The sequence below is a fragment of the Macrotis lagotis genome, chromosome 1 (assembly GCF_037893015.1).
Source record: "Macrotis lagotis isolate mMagLag1 chromosome 1, bilby.v1.9.chrom.fasta, whole genome shotgun sequence".
NCBI classification, from domain to species: domain Eukaryota; kingdom Metazoa; phylum Chordata; class Mammalia; order Peramelemorphia; family Peramelidae; genus Macrotis; species Macrotis lagotis.
In genome coordinates, this window is record NC_133658.1 from 308,020,505 (window position 1) to 308,047,575 (window position 27,071).

Below are 27,071 nucleotides of genomic sequence, written 5' to 3' on the forward strand. Positions count from 1 at the left end.
GTCAAACAACAAAATAAATGAAATTTGCTTAAATAAAAACTGAACAACTTAAAAAATATCAACCTCTTTTATTTTCTCTAATCACAAGTTCTTTTAAGAAAGCAGGTACTAGGGGTGGCTAGGTGGTGCAGTGGATAGAGCACCAGCCCTGGAGTCAGGAGCACCTGGGTTCAAATCCGGTCTCAGACACTTAATAATTACCTAGCTGTGTGGCCTTGGGCAAGCCACTTAACCCCATTTGCCTTGCAAAAAAACCTAAAGAAAGCAGGTACTAGGTTCCAAAGTTTTCTGAATTTGAAGTTTCATTAAATATAGCCCAATGAGTGAAATATATAGTTATATAGGAAAAAAAATCATCTTTACAAATGACTGAGATTTTGATAAAGTGAGATCATTATAATTCATTTGGTGCTTTAACTCCAGCCCATCACTAAAGCAAAGAATCAGACCACAACCTATTACTTGGAAAATGCTATTTCACAAAAGAGATGGAGTATTTCTGGAATGCTCAGCCTTTTGAGAGCTTCACAACAGAATAGAATTCAAAAGGAGAAAAAGGAAATTTACCTTACAATTCTTTCGTGAAAATCTTCTACAGTGCAAATACCAGCCTAAATCTACCAAATTAAAAATTATAAAAAAAAAAATCCAGATAGAAATTTTCATGTGAACTAGCTCTAATCTACTCTGCTTCCCAAAGAGAAATTCTGAGCTTTGTAATTTTTCTTTTTCAAAGTTCCAGGACAGGGGAGTCATATCACATTCTAAAAAGATAACGGCATGAACATTACATTAAAAAATAAATCATAGCCCAGTAGGTTTTCTTATCTAGCTTTATGGCAGCCTTGTTTTTTCAAAACAAAAGCTGTAAGGGGGCAGCTAGGTGGTGCAGTGGATAGAGCACTGGCCCTGGACAGGAGTACTTGAGTTCGAATCCGGCCTCAGACACTTAATAATGGAACAATCAAGAGAAAATAATTAATAATAGATGACATTATATAGCACATTAAGGTTTTCAAAGTGTTTTATTTTAATGATATCATATGAATCTCACAAAAACACTACAAGGTAGGAACAACTAAAGTATTATCATCTCCATTTTATAGTTAAGAAAATAGGAATGAAGAGATTAAGTGACTGGCCCTTAATCAGAAAAAGGACTCATATTGATATCTTCCTAACGCCATGTCCAAAACTTTTATTGAACATCACATGTTAGCACTTAGAATTGCCTCAAAGGATTTCAGTAGAAAAAAAAAGAACCAGAGCTGCTGTAATTATTCATTCTGTCAACAAATGACAAAACCAAAGATGTTAAAAGTCTTGGAGATTTTTCTTTATAAGGTTGATAACTTTTATTAAAAGTTTCTTACAACTCATTTTGTTGTTTTCTTTTAAAGACTAACAAGTGCTTTAAGTTTAACTTTTCCTAATTTACAAAACATCCTTTAATGACTTTCTGGAAAGTAAAGAAAGAAATGTAGTGATGTAAAAACAGAAGATATCAATGAAAATTTATTTTTTAAAAATTGCTTAAAAATAATTAAGCTAAAAATACCTGCATCAATATTATTTCTCCCTTTTACACTTCTCCTATATCTTCTCCATTTTGTGAAAATTCCTAACTTTTCCTAGTATGATTTACAGACTTCTTTCCCCCTATAAAAAAAAGCATTTGTTGCTGCCAAATAGGGTCTGAATGGAATGCATCTTGTCCTTGTCAGGGGAAACAGGTGAATCAAAGTAGCTACCTGCTTAACTCCTTTTTAGAGGGCAAAGGGGAGAATGGAAAAATTGATCAGTACACAATTATTCCATTCCCAATCAGAGTATTTCTCAACCCCATATCTTCCCTTCTATCACCTCTTCTAGGCTGGAAGAGGAAAAAACAGAATTCATTTAGCTTTCTTAGTGACCTCTGTATAATTTTGCATAATCATAACTTTGTAAGAGGGATATATATTGCTTTTATGAATATGAAAGATTAGTGAGGATGGTAGAAAATAAGGACTCAAAGATACAATCATTCTATAACTCCTATTTAAAGTGAGAGTGGTGGTGGTTTATGTAAGTAAATACAATAATAAGAATAAACTAAAAACTATCATTCTTATACATAACAAATATGTAACTATATGTAAACTTTTTTCCCCCATGACTATACTGTAAATACTTAATAAACCATCACTTTTTCTTCACTTACCTACTGAAATAGCCAGGTCAACATTGGTGGAAAACCTACTTAAATACTTTAATACAATCTCCAAGCACCCTTCTTTGTTGAATATAGATACTGCTCTACTACTGCATTCACTAAATTGAAGGGGGGAAAAGAAATTTTACTATTCACATTTTAACATGAAAAAAAGCAAACATATAAAATCTCATGAACCAACAAATTTCAATGAATAAACCCATGATATTTGATAAACTTCAAGTAAATTGAACATTAGGTAATAAGTTTAAAATACAAAAATGACACCTAGATTTATCACAGAAAAATTAAAAAGTGGAAAAAAAGGTAAATTGGAATTACTGAACAATGTACAAAAGTTCAGTTATACTTTAACACAGGTACAATTTATGGTCTAAAACTGACAATAAAGGTTTAAAGGTATTATCTTTTTAATAAAAACATTCAAATATCTATTATTATATAGTCAATTACATTCATATTTTATTGATGTCTACATCACAGAAATATTCTATTATCTTTTTTACATAAGTGCACGTGCACACAAAGAAAACCAACATGTTCTTCAATAAAAATACTAGAGTTAAGAATTTTGATATTTCAGGCTTCCACTGAATTCTTATGGTTATCTTTTTGTGATAAGGACTTAGTCACTGGTTCAGAGTAAGCTAGTAGTGTATGTTGACATCTAACGATCAGTCAAGTTCAAACACTGCCTTTTCATCAAGAGGTTCACAAATCAGAAACTCCTGAAAATAGCTAGTAAGGTGTGGAAGGATTTCAATTTCTGTCAAAAGGAGTAACAATAGTAATTGATCTATTGAAGTATTTTTATAATTTTAATTTTATAAAAATATATCAATTATACAAAATATTGTAATAGGAACTGTAGGTTCAAAGACAAATCAGGCTTTCCAGTTGAATGAGAGGGTTACAAAAGATACACATACACACATGAACTTAAAAAGAATAAACTACAGAAATCAGGGAAAATTTGATAGTTTATGGCACCCTAGTTGAGTGTTAAGAGAAGTATTTTGAGTCAGATTGAGGAAAAACTATGTTCTAAGCATGAGGAAGAAATGTTTGAATTCATTCTACTGAGACAGGAGATGATATGTTGATTTTAAGAAAACATTTAGTAGTTCAGTGTGGCTAGAATGTAGAGTGAAGGGGAACTGATAGAATAATGTGAAAAGAGAGGGTCTGAAATGCCAGGACAGGAAGTTTTATATTTTATTTTAGAAGCCACTGAGCATCAGCAGGGGGAATAATATGCTAGAATTTTGGTTTAGGAAAATCATTTTGCAAAGAATGGAAGACAGACTAGAAAAGGTAAACACTAAAAAAGCCAGGAAATAAATCATGCTATTATAATAGTCTAGGTGAGAGGTTGAAGAATGAGACGGGTTGTAATGGACAGGAAAATTTAGGAAGAATTTTTATTTTTTTTTTAGGTTTTTGCAAGGCAAACGGGGTTAAGTGGCTTGCCCAAAGCCACACAGCTAGGTAATTGTTAAGTGTCTGAGACCAGATTTGAACCCAGGTACTCCTGACTCCAGGGCCAGTGCTTTATCCACTATGCCATCTAGCCGTCCCCGGACAGGAAAATTTAAAAAAAAATGTGGAGTGAAAGTGGCACAAAGCTAGCATAAGACACTTTCAAATGAATCTTATACTTCATATTTCAAAAGATTCACTAAATTCATTAGTATATTCCATGAATAGACACAAATTGTAACTTCTGTATACTCTTAAGACATGGGTATCATAAGTTAGTAAAAACCAAAAAATAACAACAATTAGTCAACTTTCCTGTGATAAGCACTATATATAGACTTAGCTTGGTCTTTACATTATAACATGATAGAACCTGCCAGAGCCAGTGTTTATTGGCATAAATGCTGAGAATTGAGGGCTATCTTAATTAGTTAACACAGAGAAGCATTAACAAACTGCTTCCACTTTTGCTATCATCCAAAGGTATTCATTTTTATCAGCTTGTTACATCTAAAAATCTTCTCTTGATTCAGAAGGGAGTAAAATCGGCAAGACCAGGCAGTGGAATACCTGCATTCATTCCATAGCCTTAGATTATCAGTCTTTCCATCTAGTGTCCTCCAATTCTTTTCCCCTGGGAATAAATACATTTATAAAGAATCAACAGGGAAGGGGCAGCTAGGTGACACAGTAGAGAGAGTACCAGCCCTGGAGTCAGGAGGACCAGAGTTCAAATCTGATCTCAGACACTTAGCAATTACCTAGCTGTGCGATCTTGGCAAGTCACTTAACCCCACTGCTTTGCAGAAATCAAAACAAAAATCAATGGAGAAATAGTTTATTAATAAAAGCTTTTTTTGATTTAGGGGCATTTTTCTAGAAAATTTTTATTCTTTACAACAGAAAAGAATGTTACTGTTCAGGGTCAGAATGAATGAAAAGGCAGAGCAGTAAAATGTAAGAAGGGGAAATAAAGAAGGGGAAAAAACTAAATACTTACTGCATATTCCCAGTGGTGTGATCATTAATATTTCTACTGCCTACACTCCCTTAGGAAGGAAATATCAAATACATGATTTTCTGGTTACTAGGAATGATGAATAGTGGAGTAGTGACTCTGCAAATCTACTTAGTCCCTTTTTCCTCCGATCAATTAGCTTCTTTCTTATTAAATCAAACAGGCAAACTGCTGCTGCCAGAATAATGCACAGGAACAGTTTGGGTTTCCTCCCTTCTTCTAGTTACCAACTGATGTAACTATTCTTTACAATGCCTGATAAGTCAGTCATGGCATACTAGTCTGCAAAAAACTTGGGGCAAAGGCATTAGCGTGATCTTCAAACGTCTGAAGGGGTGTCAGGTGGAAAAGGGATTCTCTATTATATTTTGTTTGGCCCCTCAGGAGAGAACTAGGACCAAATACAACAGTTTATGATCAACATGAAAGAAAAATTCCTATTAGTTAAAGCTGTACCAAAAAAATGTAATGAGCAGTGCTGCAAGGTTAACAAGCTGGAGGTTTGGGGTAAAAAAGCAAAGTCAAGTTTCATTGCAGTAGTGTATCCTCCTGGCAACAACAGTAACCAGCTCCAAGGGAGGAGGAGAAGTAGGGAACTACAAATGAAAGAAATAACTAATATAAACAAAGAGATTGAGGTCTGACCATATACATAAATTCCAAGAAGGGGAGAGTTTCCCAAAAGAACAAAAATGGTAAACTAGATAATTGTAAGAAGTGTCTACCACAAGTGGAAAACATACTCTTACCATATATTCCATAGCACATTCACAGCCTCATTAGCTATATCTTCAATATAATTTTTATTCAGCTCTTTGTTTTTCTTCAAAGAGACTTCATTGGAATCTAATCCAGCACTACACTGTAACCAAATGTTATAATTAATTCCTTGTTTCATTAAAATATAAACAAATAAAAAAGGTAGTAAAACAGAAATGATCAAAAATAGTGATAAGGATGGTTAACTTGTCAAATTATCTTGTCAGTTTCATCACACTTATTTCCTTTTTTAAGATAAACACATGAAATTAAACATATGGATATTAATCTTCAATTCATTCATAAAATGAGTATAAAACATTTTTAATTTCAAAAATTTAGAATTATCTAAGAAAACTGACCTATAAAGAAAAGATGGCAAAAATAATTCCACTGATAACACAATGCACTCTTAAATGGTAATATAAACAGTTTGTATTATCAAAAGTTTATATTCTTAAATATAAACCATGAAAGGCTTTTTAAAAATCAGAAGTAAATCAAGATTCCTAAAATAAGAAAACTGGGTGACCACTAAATTGTCAAGATAAGAGTTAGATCATAGTCATATAAATTCAAAGAACTGTCATGAAGATAAGGAATTTTACTTTTTCCAGGTCACTATGAGAATAAATTTTTCTAAGATAAAAATTAAATGGAGGTTTTATATCAAGATGATAAACCATTGAGGAAAGCAGCCTTTCAAGGATCTAATGACTTTTAGATGAATCATCAGAGTTTTCTCATTAAGGGAAAACAGAAAAGGTATGAAAGGAGAGGAAGTAGGATAATGAATACTCCCTCACTTATTTTACCTCTTCCCTAGAAAGATAGCAAAAGTCACACAGGAAACAATCTACTCGAGTCTGTTTTAAATACTGAATTCACCTTTTATTTTCACAAAGATGAAAATACTTAAGTTTATGTTTTCAAAAAGTTTACAGTTTTAGACCACCATCCCTTACTATTAGCATATATTTCAAAAAATACATACCTCTTTTAACAGTGCAACAAGTGGAGTCATGATGTCCTTAGTAACCATGTCATCACAAACTTCAAAACCTCCACAAGCACTGAGATTTCTAAACAAGGAGTTAAAATGATCACTTCACATTCTTTGATCAAGTGTTACATGATGTTGTTAGCTTACACCTGAAATATTCCTATTTTATGATTTGTAAACTTTTTCTTATGCTGAAGAGAATATAGGTGACTAGGATGATGTGGGGGCCTGGAAACTATGCCAAAAAGCAGTCTAAGAGAAGAGGCATGTTTAACATGGAGCCAGAAAGACTTAAAGGGGAAATAGGGAGACAACCAGCTGTCTTTAAAAGGGTTGTCAAATAGAAGAAATATGTAACTTTGCTTGGTCTTAGAAAATAGCACTAGGAAAAAGAAAGAATGTTATCAGGTCATATAATTCAGCTCAACCTGAAGAAGATCTTTATCATAAGCATTGTTCAAAGTATAAGGTGCTACCTACCTATAAGGTACTGAGATAAACTCTGGTAAGGAAAGTTGTAATGGTAAAAACAAGGTGTAAAGCAATATCCCATATGAAGGACAAAACATCAATATCATGTTAGACTAAGATAAGCTCCAAATGGATCTATGATTTAGACATAAAGGATAATATTTTAAACAAACTAGAAGAACAAAGAAGGAATTAATGTTCACATCATGAATGACAATAGTTTGTGACCAAAAAGGGGTAAGATAAGATCACAGAAGATAAAATAAACAAATCTGATTACATAAATTAAAATTAACTACGAAAGTAAAATCTTTGTAAGAAGTTTCTCAAATAATGTTTTATTTCCAAGTTATCTATGGAATGGAACTAAATAAAATTTATTCCTCATCTGGTCAAAGTATAAGAATAGGCAGTTTTTTAAATACAATTTTTTCCAATTACAAGTAAGGATAATTTTAACATTCATTTTTTTATATAAAATTTTGATCTCCAAATTTTTTCCTTTCTTCTCTCACTACTCCTCCCAAGATAGTAAGAATTTGATACAGATTACATAAGTTGATACAATCAATTATTTCAATATTCGTCATGTTGTGAAATAAGAAACAGAACAAAAGAGAAGAAACATGAAAACAAAGTGAAAATAATATGGTTTGATCTGCATTCAGACTTGGCTCTTTCTCTGGGTGTGAACAGTTATTTTCCATCATTAGTCTTGAACTTGTTTTAGAACACTACAGTAGTGGGAAGAGTTAAGTCAATCAAAAGTTGTTCTCATATTTCTTTCAAACGGTAGATTCTAATATTGTATTTTGTAGAAAGGTTCCATAGCGTAGTGGATAAAGGGACATGCTTAAGAGTGTGGAAAAACCTGTGTTCAAGTAGCTTCTCTCAGCCATCCTTACTAGCTATGAGAAAACTGCTTAAGTTCTCAGGGCCAGAGGCAACTTTAAAGACTGTAAATCACAGCAAACAGCAAGGGTTTTAAGGACACTGAGGCTGCTGAGTTTTGAGTAGAACATGCCTTCAAAATCCCTGCTTTTTTTTCCCCCTTTATTATCGGTGTGAGGCTGGGCAAGTTACTAGTTTTCTTTGTGTACCTCAGCTTCCTCAGCAATAAAAAGAAGGGACAGGACTGAAATCCCTTTTCATATGATCCTACCAACTAGTAATCTATGTTAGAGGTAATTCTATACCACAAGCTCCATACAGGGAATGAAACCATATGTCAGAACAAAAAAACAGCTACAAAACCAGTTCCCTTGCTTCCCTCATTCTGAATTCCCTGGCATAAGAAAGAGGAAGTGAAAGTTTTCTTTGACACTTAAAAACAAGGTGTTCAGGGGGCGGCTAGGTGATGCCGGCCCTGCAGTCAGGAGGACCCGAGTTCAAATCCGACCTCGGACACTTCAGGATGACCTAGCCGTGCGGCCTTGGGCACGCCGCTTCACCCCACTGCCTCGCCCCCCCGCCAGGGCGCCCTCCCCCCCGCCGGGGCGCCCTCCCCCCGCCGGGGCGCCCTCCCCGTGGCGGCTGCGTGCCCGCCCCACTCACCGCAGCGCGCCGGCCGCCGTCTCCCGCACGGCCAGGCTGGGGTCGAGCAGCAGCGGCCCGAGGCGCCGCACCGCGTCCCGGCGGCTCAGGGCCCACACGGCGGGCTGCTGCTGCGCCAGCCGCGCCAGCCCCGCGCAGGCGCACTCGCGGACCTCGGCGCTGGGATGCTGGAGCTGCGGGAAGAAGGAGCCGCGGTCAGGAGTGCGGAGGGGGAGGGGAGGGAGCGGGCGCCCCCGCGCGGCGGGACGGGGGAGGGAGCGGGCGCCCCCGCGCGGCGGGACGGGGGGAGGGAGCGGACACAAAACAGCGTCCGCCCGGGGCCGCTTCACCTTCTCCAGGAGCTCCGCCGCCGGGGAGTCGTCCGGCCCGGCCGCCTCGCTCTCCGCCGCCTCGCTTCCCCCCGAGGGGGAGAACGGAGGCCGTTTGAAGCGCTTGGTCTTGCTCTTGCCCATGGCGGTGGAGTCAGCCGGGAGACGCCGGGACCGCGGCCGGAGCAGGGCAGGGGCCGCGGGCAGCGCTCGCGGGCCTCCGGGCGCTCAGCCGGACGCGCCGCAGCCGACCCGAGGGCGCACACGTGTGCGAGGGCAGGCGCAGGCGCAGGCGCGGCGCGAGGGCGGGCGGGGCTGGCGGCGCGCAGGCGCGCAGGCGCACAACAGGGGAGACGGAGGGGGCGGAAACGTCCGTCCAGCCGGGAGCCGATAGGACGTTTCTGGTGGACGAAGCCTTTCCGCGGGGCCGGGCGGGTAGCGGCCGGGACCGGCCTGCCGCGGCTCATCCTCCTGGGCTGGCCTCCGAACCCGGGCCCCTGGTTTGGATGCCCTTCGCCCCGCCCGATACCGCCGCCAGGAACTGTCGGCATCTTTTTACTTTGTTTTTGTTTTTTTTAGGTTTTTGCAAGGCAATGGGGTGAAGCGGCGTGCCCAAGGCCGCACGGCTAGGTCATCATGAAGTGTCTGAGGTCGGATTTGAACTCAGGTCCTCCTGCGTGTGCTAGTCACTGCTCCCTTTCCTGTGTCTGGCTTGGGCTGTCAGTGCTGAAGAGAGGGGGGAGGGTCGGGAAATCGGCCACCTCTGGCCTGGGACCCCGGAGCAGGGCTAGGCAGTCCACCTGCAGCTGACCAGCAAGGGCCCAGCCCTCCCCAACCCTGAAGAAGATAAAAACAACAGCCTTCTTGGAAACCACTGGAAAGTGGCCGGCAAGATGCATTTTCTTTGACTCTAATTCCCGCTTCTATCTGGCTGAACAGCCCCCTTCCAGTGCACCTTCTGCAATACCTGAAGTGTCATTTATAAACCACCACCTCTCACATTCCTTCCATCTTATTTAATACACAGAAACCTGATTCTCCTAGAAAAACACTATCTTTTCTTTGATTTGCATTGGGTCCAGGTGTTTCCTCTTAAGGAATCGCCTGTGTCAGTAAAATGACAAAACCAATTCCATCCCTTTATCCTGTAAAACTCACACAAGAAATTAGAACTTAAAAGTGATAAGGAAAAGGGAAGATAATAAATGATGATAGAAACCATAGGGAGCAACTGAAATTTATTGAGAATGAGATGATTGAACCAGATTTTTAGCAAAATCACTTTGGCAGTTGTGTGGAAAATTGATTGAGGTAGGGACAGGTTTATGGCAGGGAAAGCAAAAAGGAAACTATTTCAGTAGTCCAGGCTATGGTGATTGTGTGAGTGGACAGAAGAGCAAGATATTTGGGAGATGTCATGGAGGTAGAGTTGACAAGATCTGGCAATGGGGTGGCTATATGGGATGAAGGAGTAGGAAGAATCTAGAATGACACTAAAATTGCAAACCTGGGAGTCTAAAAGGATCTTGACTTCAGCATACAAAGAAGTTGGGGAAAGTGGTAAGTTTTAGGGAAAAGATAAAGTAATGTACACCCAAAAGGGCATCAAAAATATGCATACCCTTTGATCCAGCAATACCACTACTGGGTCTATACACTGAACAGATGATGAAGATGAGTAAAAATATTACTTGTACAAAAATATTCATAGAAGCCCTGTTTGTGGTGGCAAAGAATTGGAAATTAAGTAAATGTCCTTCAATTTGGGAATGGCTTAACAAACTGTGGTATATGTATGTCATGGAACACTATCATTCTGTTGGAAACCAGTAGGGATGGGAATTCAGGGAAGCCTGGAGGGATTTGCATGAACTGATGCTGATTGAGATGAGCAGAACCAGAAAAACACACTGTACATGCTAACAGCAATCAACCTTGATGGATTTGCTCCTTCGATCAGTGCAACAATCAGGGACAATTTGGGGCTGTCTGCAATGGAGAATACCATCTGTATCCAGAGAAACAACTCAACTGTGGAGTTTGAACAAAGACCCAGGACTATTACCTTAAATTTAGAAAAAAAAAAAACAACCCTGATTTATTATTGTCTGATCTTGCTATCTCTTGTACTTTATGTTTCTTCCTTAAGGATGTGATTTCTCTCTCACCACACTCAATTTGCAATGTAAAGACAAATTGCCTTCTGTAGGGGTGGGTGGAGGGAAGTAAGATCAGGGGAAAAATTGTAAAACACAAAATAAAATCTTAAAAAAAAAGATGAAGTAATGAACTCTGAGATGCAGATTACAATCTATCCATAAAAAAAACTGGAGAATTATCCCAGTCTTTTCATTATCAGTATAAGTCACTAATGGAAAGCAAAATTAAGGAGCTAACTCAATATTGGAAAGTCAAAAAATACAATAATATTAATTATATATGATATAATTTTAGATTTTTTTTTATATTTTTCAAGGCAGTGGGGTTAAGTGGCTTGCCCAAGGCCACATTTATCAATTATCAATTATCAAGTGTCTGAGGTCGGATTTGAACCCAGGTACTCCTGACTCCAGGGCCGGCGCTCTATTCACTGCGCCACCTAACCACCCCCTATGATAAAATTTTATATATGATGATATAATAATGATATAAATAGGAAAGATACTAGAATTGACTTCGCAATGCAATTGGCAAAATAAATAAATAATGAAAATTATAGTGATGTTGCTATTTTAGGAAAATAGAACTGGCTATTTTGAACAAAAACTTAGGAACACTGGTATGTTCTAATAAACAAAAAAGATTGCGAACTACATTGTTACTGAGCCTGAAGTTCTTTGAGGGCTCTGCAATAACTTGAAACATCTTAGTAATTTGAAATGTTATTTTTGTACTGTCACTGGAATTAAGCTGAAAAGAGTGATTTGTATTATTGCACTTGGAAAAAAGGTAGCATTTCTACTTTTACATGCACAATACTATTAGCATTCAGCCTTGGGGCCAAACTCATTCTAAAATGAAATGAATATATTTTATCAGCTATTCAAAGAAATTGATTATAGACATTCTAGCTACAGATTTACCATTTGCAAGTCCATTTAATTTATTGGATATTTATCCAATAGGTGATTAAAATAATTTAGAGACAAATCTAAAAAAAAGATAAATAGAACAGGAAAAGTTAAATATGGAGCAGCTAGGTGACACAGTGAGCATTGGCTCTGGAGACAGCAGTACCTGGGTTCAAATTCAATCTCAGACACAATAATTACTTAGCTGTGTGATCTTAAGCAAGTCACTTAACAAATCCAACCTTTCTGGAGAGCAACATGGAATTATGTCCAAAGAGCAATAAAAGTGTTCATACCCTTTGACCCAGCAATTCCAATTCTAGGTCTATATCCAGAAGAAATTATAAAAAATGAAAAAAGTCCTACACGTTCTAAAATATTCACACTAGCTCTTTTTGTAATGGCAAAGAATTGAAAATTGAGGGGGTTGTCCATCCATTGGAGAATGACTAAACAAGTTATGGTACATGAATACTATGGAATACTATTGTTCTGTAAGAAACCATAAATGGGGGGTGGCTAGGTGGCACAGTGGATAGAGCGCCGGCCCTGGAGTCAGGAGTACCTGAGTTCCAATCCGGCCTCAGACAATAATTACCTAGCTGTGTAGTCTTGGGCAAGCCACTTAACCCCATTGCCTTGCAAAAACAAAAACAAAAACAAAAACAAATCTTAAAAAAAAAAAGAAACCATAAATGGTCGGACTCTAGAGAAGCATGGAATGACGTATGGGATCTGATGCGGAGCAAAGGGAATAAAACCAAGAGAACAATGTACACATCAACAACATTATGAGATGAACAACCTTGATGGAAGCAGCTACTCTCAGCAGTCCAGAGAGCTAGGTCAACTGTATTTGACTGGCTATGGACTATATTATCCCCATCCAGAGGAAGAAAAACAAAAAAAAACAACACACACACACACACACACACACACACACACACACACACACAAAACACACACAAAACAATCCTTCTGAATCTGGGGATCACTTTATAAAAATTATCTCTTTCCCTTCATATATCTCTTTCCCTTCATCCTAATCTTTATGCCAAAAATTACTAATTTGTAAATAGGTTTATCAAAATATGTATGTAAAATACTAATCTGACTGTTCCCCAGTGGGGGTGGGGGGTGGGAAGGGAGGGTGGAGGGAAATTTTGTAACTTGGAAATATATATGTGCATAAGATGAAAATAAATAAATTTAAATTATGAAGTGTAAAGCATCTAATATATCATTCAATATACAGCTATTGGTTGTTTATTTACTTGATCTTTCAAGGCAATGAACTTAACTGACTTGCCCAAGATCACACAGTTAAGTAATTATTAGGTTTTTGAGATCAAATTTGAACTCAGGACATCCTGACTACAGGGCCAGTGTTCTATCCATTGTGCCACCTAGCTGCCTCTGAAATAATAACTATTGAAATAAGACTCTCAAAAAAGAAATTGATAAGCCTAGAAAATAAAACTATCTTAATTAGAATGTAGAGAATCTTCATTGAAAAGAGAAATAGCCTTCCCTTTGACCTATCTACTTTAAAAAAATTTTTTTTTGGGTTTTTGCAAGGTAAATGGGGTTAAGTGGCTTGCCCAAGGCCTCACAGCTAGGTAATTATTAAGTGTTTGAGGTCAGATTTGAACTCAGGTACTCCTGACTACAGGGCCAGTGCTCTATCCACTGCACCACCTAGTCAACCCTCTTTTATCTATTTTTGTTCTGGTTCCTTGAGGGGAGGGGAAAAGTAAAGTTGGTGAGGAATGGGACTTCCTTTTTCAACTTTCAACTTTCACCTTCAGTGACCCTTTTTTCTTTAATCATCCTTCCAAGGGAAAAAGAATAGTGAAGTAAATCCTTCCATCTGATCATCTACTTCATATCTCATATTGAACTTTTCCCAAACCCAATCTTCTAGCTCCTTTGGAAAGAGAAGATCCTTCACTCAATGATGATCGCTCTCACACCTGGTCATAACTTTCACATCCCAGTGATTCTGAATCCTTGAAAGTCATAATCCAAACCCCATTCCTTACTCTCTTATTCTCATTTCCCTCAACCTTCCCAACTCAAAGTTTCAACCAATACTACCCAGCCCTATTACTGTCCCCTGTGAAATGCCTGTTCCCTTCATCTTAAATCCTTTCCTTTAGCCCTTGTACCATTAGCTTTTCTTTCCACCTGTCACTCAGTAAGTTCTCTTTCTTTGAAATTCATGCCATGCAACCACCCAATTGTCTCCAGCACTCCAAGTTACTCCTCTTCCTTCTTCAATGAGTTCAGTAAATGGCCAACAATTTTTCTCCTTCCCCAACCCAACTCTCATAGAGAATGTCAACATATGTATTAACTATCACCCAAACATCTAACAACTCAGTTCCTTAACTCCTCCACTTCCAACCTTATCATTTCACTAAAACTGCTGTCTTCAAAGTTACCAATGATCTTTCAGTTGTCAAATTCAATGACTCAAGATTTCCAGATCAAATGAGCAACAAGATGGTACACCACACATTTTTGGATCCTCAAAACATTCTAAACTCATCCAAAAGACAAAAATATGATATTTTGCATGAGTACTTTATCTTTTTATCTTTTCAATGAGTGGAGGAGGAGTAGCAGGGAAAGAATTTTGAACTGAAACTTAAAATTCAAAAAATAAACCCAAACCACTCAAACAGAAATTGTGCTCAAAAGATATAACATTTTCAGTGTTTCTAAGGTCTAAGATACCCCAAATCCAAAAGAAAATTTCAAAAAAACCACAGAAGCCCAGGTCAGATTCACTGAACCTGAATTCCCTCTACTTCCCATGTTAATGGAATCAATGCCACTGGCAGACCCAAGAATATGGCACAAACTTAAATCAAAACCCACACCTGCACCTTGTTTCCCCCTTTTTTTCCCCCAGTCCTTGAGACCTCAGCTACAAGGTAGCCATAGCCTTTCAGAGTGCTGCATATACCTTTCTAGGTGCTACATGCCAGAAGTGCCAACTATGCAAAGTTATGAACTACTAATGATGGGGAATTCAGATTCTGAACTGCTGATGCCAAGACAGAAACAGAGAGAGTAGGACAGCTCACCAGGACAGGACACAGTACAAGCAGGGAATTGTTCAGCATACCAATAAGTCTGAAAGCACAACCTCCATCTGGGTCCAGTTCTAACCACTCAAAAGTCAGTTGATACAGAGAGTTAAGACTGTAAACTAAGAATTGCCTAGTATAGGTGGAGATTGAGAAATCTGTCTGCTCATCATTTCTTACAGAACAATAATATTCCCTGAAGTTCTAATTTTTTTTGCCACCACAGAAAGAGCTGCTATGATTATTTTTATACAGGTAGTCTTTTTTCCCTTTTTTAATGTTCTTTTGGGGATGCAGACCTAGTAGTGTTGTTGCTGGACCAAAGAGTATACACAGTTTTATAGCCCTTTGAACTTAATCCAAATTGCTCTCTAGAATTGTTGTATCAATTCACAGCTCCACCAACAATGCATTAGTCTTCCAATTTCCCCACATCCCCTCCAACACTATCATTTTCCTTTTCTGCTGTATTGGCCAATCTGATAGGTGTGAGGTAGCATCTCAGATTTGTTTTAATTTGCATTTCTGTAATTAACAGTGATTTAGAGAATTTTTTTCATGTGACCACAGATAGCTCTAATTTCTTCATCCAAAAACTGCCTGTTCATATTCTTTGACCATTTATTAGTTGGGAAATGACTTGTAAGCTAATAAATGATTTAGTTCTATACATAGTTTAGAAACAAGGCCTTTATCAGAAACGCTGGCTGTAAAAATTGTTTCACAGATTTCTGCTTTCCTTCTAATCTTGATTGCATTGGTTTTGTTTGTGCAAAGTTATTTTAATTTAATGTAATCAAAATCATCCATTTTGCATTTCATAATGTTCTCTGTCTTTGTTTGGTCATAAATTATTTTCTTCTCCATAGATCTGGGAATGCCTCTAGCCTCTCCCCATTGAATATAATGCTTGTTGATGGTTTCAGATAGATACTGCTAATTATTTTAAGGAACAGTCCATTTATTCCTACACTCTCTAGTGTTTTTAATAGGAATGGATGCTGTATTTTGTCAAAAGCTTTTTCAGCATCTATTGGTATGATTTCTGATAGATTTGTTGTTGATATAATTGAGTATACTAACAGTTTTCCTGATATTGAACCAACCTTGCATTCCTGGAATAAATCCTATTTGATCATAATGTATTATCCTAGTGATAACTTGTTGTAATCAGTTTGCTAAGATTTTATTTAAGATTTTTGCATCTATATTCATCAGGGAAATAGGTCTATAATTTTCTTTCTCTGTTTTAACTCTTCCTGGTTCAGGTAACAGTACCATATTGGTTTCATAGAAAGAGTTAGGCAGAGTTCCATCTTTCCCTATTTTTCCAAAGAGTTTATATAGAATTGGAACCAACTGTTACTTAAATGTTTGGTAGAATTCACTTGTGAATCCATCAGGCCCTGGAGATTTTTTTTTAGGGAGTTCAATGATGGCTTGTTGAATTTCTTTTTCTGAGATAGGGTTATTTGGGTATTTAATCTTTTCTTCATTTAACCTGGGCAACTTATATTTTTGTAAATATTGATCCATTTCGCTTAGATTATCAAATTTTTTGGCATAGAGTTGGGCAAAATAATTTCAAATTATTACTTTAATTTCCTCCTCATTGGTGGTGAGTTCACCTTTTTTTCATTTATGATACTAGCAATTTGGTTTTCTTTTTTTTAATCAAATTGACAAGAGGTTTATCAATTTTATTGTTTTTTTCATAATACAACTTTTGGTTTTATTTATTAATTCAATAGGTTTTTGCTTTCGGTTTTATTAATTTCTCCTTTAATTTTCAGAATTTCTAATTTGGTATTTAATTGAGGATTTTTGATTTGTTCTTTCTCTAATTTTTTTAGTTGCATGTTTAGTTCATTGATTTGCTCTTTCTCCAATTTATTCATGTAAGCATTTAGAGCTATAATATATCCCCTGAGAGTCACTTTGAATGAATCCCATAGGTTTTGGTAGGTTGTTTCATTATTATCATTATCTAGGATAAAATGGCTAATTCTTTTTATAATTTGTTTTTTGGTCCACTCATTTTTTAAAATGAGGTTATTTAGTTTCCAATTTGTTCAGGGTCGATATCTCCTTGGCCCAGTATTGCATATGACTTTTATTGCATTGTGATCTGAGAAAGATGTATTCACTATTTCTGCCTTTCTGCAGTTGATCATTAGGTTTCTATGTCCTAGTACATGGTCAATTTTTGTATAAGTTCCATGTACTGCAGAGAAAAAGGTATATTCCTTTCTATCCCCATTCAGTTTCCTCCATAAGTCTACCATATCTAATTTTTCTAACAATCTTTACCTCCTTAACTTCTTTCTTGTTTATTTTATGATTCGATTTATCTAGATCTGAGAGTGGGAGGTTGAGGTCTCCCACTAGTAGAGTTTTGCTATGTCTTCCTGTAGATCTTTCAGCTTCTCCTCTAAGAATTTGGGTGCTGTCCCAATGGGTGCATATATATTCATTATGGAAATGACTTTATTGTCTATGGTACCTTTTAGGAGGATAAAGTTTCCTTCCTTATCTCTTTTAACACTATCTATTTTTGCTGCTCCTTTGTCTAAGATAAGGATTGCTACCCCTGCTTTTTTTTACTTCAGCTGGAGCAAAATATATTTTGCTCCAACCTTTTACCTTTACTCTATATGTATCTCTCTGCTTCAAATGAGTTCCATGTAAGCAGCATATTGTAGGATTCTGGTTTTTAATCCACTCTGCTATTTGCTTACATTTTAAGGGAGAGTTCATCCCATTCACATTCAAGGTTATGATTACTAATTCTTTATTGCCCTCCATGCTATCTTCCCTCTGTTTGTATTTCGCCCCTTCCCCCCATCCATATTCCCCAGTATTTTGTTTCTGAATACCACCCCCTTCAGTGTGTTTGCCCTCCTATATCACCCCCTCTCCCTTCTTTCCCCTTTCCCTTTTTCCCTTTTCCCTTCCCTTCCTTTTGCTATTTCCCCTTCCCCCCCCCACTCCCCTTCCCTTTCTCCATTCCCCCACTCCCCTTTTCCCCATTTAATACTTGAAAGGTTAGATGTTTTATAAGTTAACTGAGTATGTGTAGGTTGACTTTAAGCCAAGTCTGATGAGAAGAAGATTCAGGTGTTTCTCATCTGCTCCCTTCTTCCCCTCTATTACCATAGGTTTTTTTGTACCTCTTAGTGTAATGAGATTTACCCTATTCAATCACCTCCCTCCTCCCATCTCTTTCCTGTCCCCCTTTTTAAGGAGGTAATGTTTTTTAGATCACTCATTCTGTCTAATTCATAGAACATTCTGAGTGTCTGTCCCTTCTAGTTCAGTATATTCTATCGAATAGAGTCAAAATTCCTGAGAGTTATTAGAGTCTTTTGCCCAAGTGGGGTTAAAGCCAGTTACATCTCTTTAGATATCAGTCTCATGGATAGGTCATGAATGTCCATCTTTTCTGGCTAGGTATATTCTCTCTGTTAGAGTTACAATTCTCAAGATTTATGAGAATGTTTTTCCCCCCATGCTGGGATATAGCCAGTTTCAACTTGCTTGATAGCATTTTTTTTTCCTTTTCTCGCTCCCTTTTTTTTTAACCTTTTCATGTGTCTCTTGAACCTCCTGTTTGATGTCCAAATTTTTCTGTTTAGAGCTGGTCTTTTCATCAGAAATTTTTGGAATTCTTCCATTTCATTAAATGTCCATCTTTTTCCCTGGAAGAGAAGGCACAGCTTTGCAGGAAAGTAGATTCTTGGCTGCATTCCAAGCTCCCTTGCTCTTTGAAATATCTCGTTCCAGGCCTTTTGATCCCTTAATGTTGATGCCGCCAGGTTCTGCGTGATCCTTACTGTGGCTCCTAGATATTTAAATTGTTTCTTTCTGGCTGCTTGCAGGATTTTCTCTTTTATCTGATAGTTCTGGAGTTTGGCCACAACATTCCTTGGTGTTTTCATTTTACGATCTCTTTCTGGTGGGGATCTATGTACTCTTTCATTAACTACTTTGCCCTCTGATTCCATGATATCAGGGCAGTTTTCCATCACTAGATCCTGTAATATTAAGTCCAGGTTTTTTTTCTCTTCAGTGTTTTCAGGAAGTCCCATAATTTTCAGGTTGCCCCACCTCGATCTATTCTAAAGGTCAGTGGTTTTGTTGATGAGGTATTTTACATTTTCTTCTATTTTATCTAATATTTGATTTTGTTTAACTGACTCTTGCTGGCTCATGGAGTCATTAGTTTCTGTAGACTCCATTCTTTTTTGGGGGGAAGAGTTTTCTTCATTAACCTTTTGCAACTCTTTTTCCAATTGATTAATTCTACTTTTGAGAGAGCTTTCCATTTGACCAATTGAGGTTTTGAGAGAATTATTTTCTTTTTTGCATTTGCCCAATTGAGAATCTGAGAGAATTATTATCATTTTGTATTTGTCCAATTGAGGATCTGAGAGTTTATTGTCCTTTTGTATTTGTCCAATTGTACTTTCTAAGGTTTTGTTTTCTTGTTGCAAGGTATTAGTTGTCTCTCCCAAATTTTTAAGCTCCTTCCTTATTTCTTCAAGGAAGTCTTTCTTTGCTGAAGACCAGATTATATTCTCCTTAGAGGTTCCAGGTCTTTCTGAGTTAGGGTCTTTCCCTTCCAAGTATTTTTCTATGGATCCATCTTTCCACTGACCCTTCTTCATTTTGCTAAGACCTTGAGTTGGGGAGGGGCTTGTTCACAGGGGCTTGGGATCGCTAAAGGCTTTACTCACTGAGTGCAATTTCTCTGGCTGGCTAGTAGGGAGGTGTTGGTTGCTTTCTCTGGATTGTCTGTGACCTTGATTGAGGCCTTCTCCCTTTGCTTGAAGGGAGGGGTTGGAGCTATTGAATTCTTTTGCCTTCAATCAATAGTGGGCTTTACCCTGGCCTGAGGTCATTCCTCAGCTGGGCTGGTTCTTCTGTTCACACACCTGGGCCTGAGGCAGAATTAGTTTGCATTTGTTTGTTTGGCAAGAGGCCTCAGCTGTAATGGGAATCAGAGTTCCTCAGACCAGAGGAGTCCAGGGATGGTATCCACAGCTCTCCTGCTCCAGAACGCCCCCCCCCCCCCAGCCCTGTCCACAAGCTCTTGGGGGACAGCACCAACACCAGCACCTCTGCTCCCTAGTTGACTCAAGCCCGGCCATCTAGCCCCACGAATTATGTAGCAGGTCTGACTCTTGCGCCCTCAGACTCCCAGTTCCAATTCAGCTGTTAATCTGGCTGATCTGGGGCTGATCCTCCCTCTGAGCCCAGACTCACCTGCCCTCCGAATTTGGCCAGTGCTGCTGCACAAATCCTGAGGTAGATGTTCTTTCTCCTGGCTTTTCTTTCTGGGTTTTGTGGGTCGGATTTCTTTGAAGAGGTTTTTTTCATGTGATAGATGGGGAAGAGATCAGGAGACTTTAGAACTGTGCCTGTCTTCTCTCCGCCATCTTGGCCGGAAGTCTTCTCCATAGATCTGACAGGTAAATGATTCCTTGTTCTTCTTATTTATGCCATTATGTTTATGTTTAAATAATTTACCCATTTCAGCCTTATCATGGTATAGAGTGTGAGATGTTAGTGTATGCTTAGTTTCTGTTTTACTATTTTTCCAGTTTTCTCAGCAATTTTTGTCTCAATGAATTCTTATCCCAGAAACTGGAGTTTTGGAGTTTATCAAATAATAGATTATTATAATTATTTACTACTGTGTCTTGTGAACTTAACCTATTCCACAGATCGATGCTCCTCTTTCTAAGTTTTTTTGGGGGGACATCACTTTTTTCCCCCCTCCTCCTATCTATCTGGCCATTCCTCAGTCTCTTTTGGTCATTTCTTATCAAGATCACACCATCTATCAGCAGGTATCCTCCAAGGTTCTATCCTGTACCTTCTCTTTTCCCTCTACTACTTCACTTGATGATTATGCAGCTAAAATTAGAAGAAAAGCAGGAAATTGGAGGAAAAAAAATCTTTGCAGTTAATAAGCTGCAAACCCTTTGATAGGTCTATATTTCAAAGATATCAAATGAAGAGTAAAAAGACCTCTGCACATACAAAAATAATTATAGCAGCTCTTTCTGTGATGGCAAACAACTGAAAACTGAGGGAATGTCTATCAATTGGGGAATGACTGAACAAGTTAAAGCATAGCACATGAATTCAATATATTAATATTGTCCTGAAAGAAATCATTCATGAGGTGCTTTCAGAAAAACCTGGGAAGACTTATATGAACTGCTGCAAAAAGAAGTGAGAAAATCCTATTTATTCTGTAACAATTTTATAACAGTAATCAACTTAAGACTTAGTTGATCAATACAATACAATACAATAACCAACTACCATTCTAAAAGACTCCTAATGAAATGTGTTACTTCCCCTCATGATAGGAACTGATGGACTCAGAATACAGACTGAAGCAATTTTCTTTTGATTTTTTCTTTTTCTGTCATTTTGTCATTTGCTTTGGGTATGGATAATGCAGAAATTTATTCTGCATGGTTTTACATTTTTATAATAGGTATGTTTTTCTTGCCTTCTAAAGAAGTGGTATGGAGGGAGAGAAATATTTTAGTATTCAGTAAAATTGAATTTTAAAAATAAATGAAATACCTTGAGAATTACCCAAATACATTTTTAAAAGAATTAAAGCTACTTGAGATGCATAAGTTGTAAACAAAACCATGAGATCTCATTGTAACTGTATGAGAAAAAAAAATTAACCTCAGTTTATACACCTAATTTATAACAAAAATGACATAATTGTGCCAATTGGCAGTTGTTGCCTTTTAATTTTCTTGATTTTGCATTACCACATTAAAACTACTTCCTTAATCGAGGGAAATGCAAATTAAAGCTTCTATGAGGTACCACCTAACACCTCTCAGATTGGCCAATATGACCAGGAAGGATAATGATGTGGAGCTGTGAACTCATCCAACCCTTCTGGAGAGCTATTTGGAACTACACCCAAAGGGCAACAAAAATGTGCATACCATTTGACCCAGCAATACCACTACTGGGTCTATATCCTGAAGAGATGATAAAAAAGGGTAAAAACATTACTTGTACAAAAATATTTATAACAGCCCTGTTTCTAGTGGCAAAGAATTGGAAATCAAGTAAATGTCCTTCAATTGGGGATTGGCTTAGCAAACTGTGGTATATGTATGTCATGGAACACTATTGTTCTATTAGAAACCAGGAGGAACGGGATTTCAGGGAAGCCTGGAGGGATTTGCATGAACTGATGCTGAGTGAGATGAGAGAACCAGAAAAACACTGTATACCCTAACAGCAATGTGGGGGTGATGTTCAACCCTGAAGGACTCACTCATTCCATCAGTGCAACAATCGGGAACAATTTTGGGCTGTCTGCAAAGGAGAGTGCCATCTTTATCCAGATAAGGAGATGTGGTTTGAACAAAGTTCAAGGACTATTCCCTTTAATTTAGGAAAAAACAGGTATCTTATCGTCTGATCTTGTTACCTCTTAGACTTCTTGTCTCTTCTTTAAGGATATGATTTCTCTCTCATCACACCCAATTTGGATCAAGGTACAACATGGAAACAAAGTAAAGACTGACAGATTGCTTTCCATGGCAGGAGGGGAGGGAAGTAAGATTGGGGGGAAAATAATATCTTTAATAAAAATAGATTTTAAAAAAATGCCACCTACATCCAGAGAAAAAACTATGGAGTCTAAATGCAGAGCAAAGAAAGCTATGCTAAATTTTCAAAACTTCTTTTATTTATTTTTCTTTCTTTTTCATGATTTTTTCTCCTTAGTTCTAATTATTCTTTCACAATATGACTAATATGGAAATGTTAAACACAAGTGTACATATACAACTTTTATCAGATTACTCTCTGCCATGGGGATGAGGAAAGGAAGAGAGGGAGGAAGAAAATAGTGGAATTCAGGGGTGGCTAGGTGGTGCAGGGGATAGAGCACAATCCCTGGAGTCAGGAGTACCTGAGTTCAAATCCGACCTCAGACATTTGATAATTACCTAGCTGTGTGACCTTGGGCAAGCTACTTAACCCCTTTTGCCTTGCAAAATCCTAAAAAACAAATGTGGAACTCAAAAAATTTGCAGGAGGATAAATGTGGAAACTATCTTTGCATGTAATTGAAAAAAAAAATTTAAACATAAGAAAAAGACTTCCTTTAGAACAAGGTATTATTGTGAGATAGATCTTTAGGCAAGTTTACCCCTAGTGTCTACTGATGGAATTAAACTTAAATAAAATTTAGTGCTTGCTGTGTGTCAAAAGCAAGTGAGACACTCATTTCTTTTGTTCTGAGGCCTATATATTTCTTGACATATAGTGATATTTTTGGCTAAATTAAATAAATTCAAAAAAATAACCGGATCATAACAAGCCAATTTCAATTCCCCATTTTAAACCCCTGTATATACCCCCAATATAATGTCTTTCTCAGAAAAATAATTAGAATATAAAAATCCTTTCCCATATATATAAAGCTTTCCTTCCTCACCTCTGCCCTTTGGAACCCTTATCCCTTGGTTTTGTCACTGAGGACTTCCATATGACTTGCAGCTGTGGAAAGACTCAGTGATTTGGGAGTATGAGGAATGGATTCAAATCCTGACTATTCCATTTACTGCCATGGGTGTAACAACCAGCTAAGAACCATTGTCTATAGAATAAGACTCCTGCCAGAAGAATCTTGGTTGAGAAGAGGATAAAGGTTGCATTTCTGTCTTATCTCCATAATACTTCACTAGGTCACAGAAAACTTATCACTGTATTTCACTTAAGCCCTGCACTACTTCTCACAGTGGAAGTATCCTCTTAGAGAGCAAAGTGAAGAAATCCATAAAAATGTAATAGAATATAAATAGAGATGCCTTATCTGCTTCTAGTTGATCCTGTGTGTTAGCTCATCATTTGAACTTTTGAGGAATAAAGAAACCCCTGGTTTCTTCTGACTGATCATGTGTGATTCAGTGCTAAAGTCCTCTGGTACTTTGGATTTGATAAAAATAATTCCCTCACTGACCACTGAGCAAGAAAAACTGATGACTCATATCAGTCTCAGAAAACCAAATACAATTAGGTTCTATGCATGTTTATTTCTCCCTAGATGGAAGCATGTATGTATGGGAATTCCAGTTAGAAACTGGAGCCCTAAATGGAATTAAATAGAGGAAATTTATAGAAGCATGACAAAGCCCCCAAGGTTGGGAGGGATGGCAGTAGAGGGACCCAATTAGTTTTGGACATTCTTGGAATCCAAGTGCCTTAAAACTATCACAGGATGCCTGACATTTATCACAGCACCCTTAAGGGGGTGCCCCTTGACTCCTGATGCCTATTACAGTTCCATTGGGAGAGGAGGAGTGACCCCGGACTCAGCCTCTGTGTCACAGATCCATAAGCAGGAAAGTCTCCCTCCTCCTCCCCTTCCACAGGATGTCGGTGCAAGCTTGTGTTTGCTGACATAGCAGGGAATTTAAGATCATTCAGAAAGCCAGAGACAAACTCAGGCTTTGGGTAATGAGGGGCTTAAACAGGTCTCATGCTCAGTAGAATTTTAAAAGGGAATGACCTGCTTTCAGAAGTCTCTTCTACTGCTGCATAAAGAACATGTTGATATTATTAAAGTATACCCTTGGAGAAGAAAAAACAGGATTTATTTAAAGAGACTCATGTGGATGGGCAGGGAACTCACCAACCAACTTTGATATTAAAAAGAAATAAAAAGAAGATGGAAACAAAGCCTGGTAATTCTGAATGGATATTTTTACAGGACAAGTCCTGTAAGAATAGTATCAGAAATACTAAATTTCACAATGAGTTAAGATTGGTGAGGGATGCCAAAAACAATAAAAAAGGGCTTTTAAAGTTTTATTTGGAGAAAAAAGAATAGGCTCTTTTCCAGGAGTTTAAGGTCCTTTGATAATCAAGAGCAGAAAGAAGGAAAATCAGCCTAAATTTGTTTCTGTTCTCTCTGAAAGAGAATCATTAACTTTTACATTGGAATTGATAACTATAGTAGATGTCTGAAAATGGAATGGTTTGCTTGTCTTTGGATGTCTTCAAGTGGAGGCTATAGACTACTTGTCTAGTATGTCAAAGTGGTGATTCATTTAGTTTATATGTTGGACTAGATGGCCCTAGGGTCCCTTCCAATTCTCAAATTTTGTCATTCTGGGTAGTGGAAGAAGGCTACTGGTACTCAGTCAATGACACTAGTTGGATAGGTAAGCTATGCTTGGGCTTTGATTCCTGACTAGATTCTTTTTTTTTCTTTGAATTTTCTTTTATAAGTAGACAAAATGGTGGTTCTTACACCAGTCTTGGAAATCTTGAGAGTTCAAGAGGTTGAGATTCTGAGTTTCTTAGCTCATAGTTAATTGGTGGCAGGAGGGACTTTCAAATTAGAGAAGAATGATCACTGACAAGAGGATGAACCCAAAATCCTGAACTGTCTTGTCAAAAGAATTGAACTTGGAGATTAACAGTGTGGAGTAAGGGGGAATCTAACAGTGCCTATTTATCAGTTCCACAAATGGTTATTTTCCATTGTTTAAGTTTTAATTTCTCTGGAGAATAAACATTAGTTCTGCTTTAAGTCTTTCTATTAATGAATGTTGGTGAAAGTCTTTTGTGTTAAGCTTTTCTAAAAATTTAGAAGCAATAAGTATTCATTCCTGATTTAACTTTGTACATTGCATACCCTTCTACACCATCCTTTTGTTTGGGGTATTCAGGGAGGACTAGCATCTATGGTAGGAGTACATGCTGATCCTTTTTCAAGGATGCTCATCTAACTGTGGCCACCTTTCACCCAACTCTAACCTATAAGTATATACAACAGTCACATACAGTAAAACCATCTTGGTAGCTAGTCCAAACCAAAAGTCCTCAAACCAGTCAGCAAATTAGTGGGGTGTCTATCCAAAGCATGGAAAGGAGTATCATCTAGGAAAATGGGCAGATAAGAACAGTGACCATGAAGATGGTTGAAGCAGGCACTAGGGAGAACTTAGAACCTTAGCAGACATCAAAGAGAGCAAGAATATCTACTGTATCCCTGGCCACTGACAGTTGTCCTAATTTTTATCTTGCCACTGGACCTTTTTTTTTTAAGTTTTTACAAGGCAGTAGAGTTGAGTGATTTACCCAAGGTCACACAGCTAAGTAATTATTATGTGTCTGAGACTGGATTTGAACTCAGGTTCTCATGACTCCAGGGCATGCTTTAGTTTTTTTTTTAGGTTTTTTTTTTAGTTTCTTTTTTTTACAAGGCAATGGGGTTAAGTGGCTTGCCTAAGGCCATAAAACAAGGTAATTATTAAGTGTCTGAGGCCGGATTTGAACTCAGGTACTCCTGACTCCAAGGCCAGTGCTCTATTGACTGCGCAGCCTAGCGGCCCCCTGGGCCAGTGCTTTATCCAATGCACCACCTAGCCGCCGCCTATTGCCACTGGACTTTGATGATTCTGGAAGAGAGAATGAAACTGATACTTTGTGTAACTCTGCCCCTCTTAAATCCAGTTTAAGAAAAAATCAATTTTTACACCTTTAAACAATTTAAATACTAAAAAAGAAAGTCATTTCCATATTCACAGATTCAGTATAGAGCCATGAATCTCAATTTCACATCATTTATTTTTTAAAGATGTGTAATTCTGCATGTTATTTTCAAAACCACACTTTTTTGTGCTTCCTTTTATTCTCTGTGCATTTAAAATAATGTTCAGAGGCCTTATTTTTTGCAATAATATTGATAATTACAATAATTTCTTTGAGAACAAGATCTTTTTTTTTTTGCACAATAGTTTCTTTGAATTAAAAACCAAGAAAGACAAAGTGGGAAAAACTTTTATAACAAATAAACATAGTAAACCAAAATGAATACTAATAGTAAAGCCAAGTGAATGGCGATGTACAAAATTTGTCACTGCACCTTTCCCCTATCATCTCTTTGAGGAGGTGTTCCATCATAGAAATTATGGAGATAAGATTGATCATTGCATTGTTCAGAGTTCTTAAGTTTCCTAGATTTGTTTTTCTCTGGAGTGTGGGATGATTGAATAAATTATTCCTCTGGTTCTACTCACTTCATTCTGTCA

At 37.6% G+C, this 27,071-nt stretch overlaps 2 protein-coding genes across 4 annotated transcripts in view; one reads left to right on the plus strand and one right to left on the minus strand.

Annotated features, from left to right (window-relative positions):
• HEATR3 (HEAT repeat containing 3) overlaps window positions 1-9,038 on the minus strand; it is a 42,233-nt gene extending 33,195 nt beyond the window's left edge. Inside the window, exons 1-5 of one of the 3 annotated variants that reach the window (XM_074211377.1) lie at window positions 8,829-9,038; window positions 8,500-8,672; window positions 6,466-6,553; window positions 5,462-5,574; window positions 2,204-2,313 (exon numbers count right to left, since the gene is read on the minus strand). In XM_074211377.1, the coding sequence (XP_074067478.1) occupies window positions 2,204-2,313; window positions 5,462-5,574; window positions 6,466-6,553; window positions 8,500-8,672; window positions 8,829-8,951 (607 nt within the window). In that variant the 5' untranslated portion in view covers window positions 8,952-9,038. Of the gene's footprint in view, window positions 1-2,203; window positions 2,314-5,461; window positions 5,575-6,465; window positions 6,554-8,499; window positions 8,673-8,828 lie in introns of those variants that run through there. The other 2 variants (XM_074211376.1, XM_074211378.1) reach the window with 2 other exon arrangements.
• LOC141495228 (uncharacterized) overlaps window positions 1-27,071 on the plus strand; it is a 186,638-nt gene that overhangs the window by 77,510 nt on the left and 82,057 nt on the right. The window lies entirely within an intron of this gene.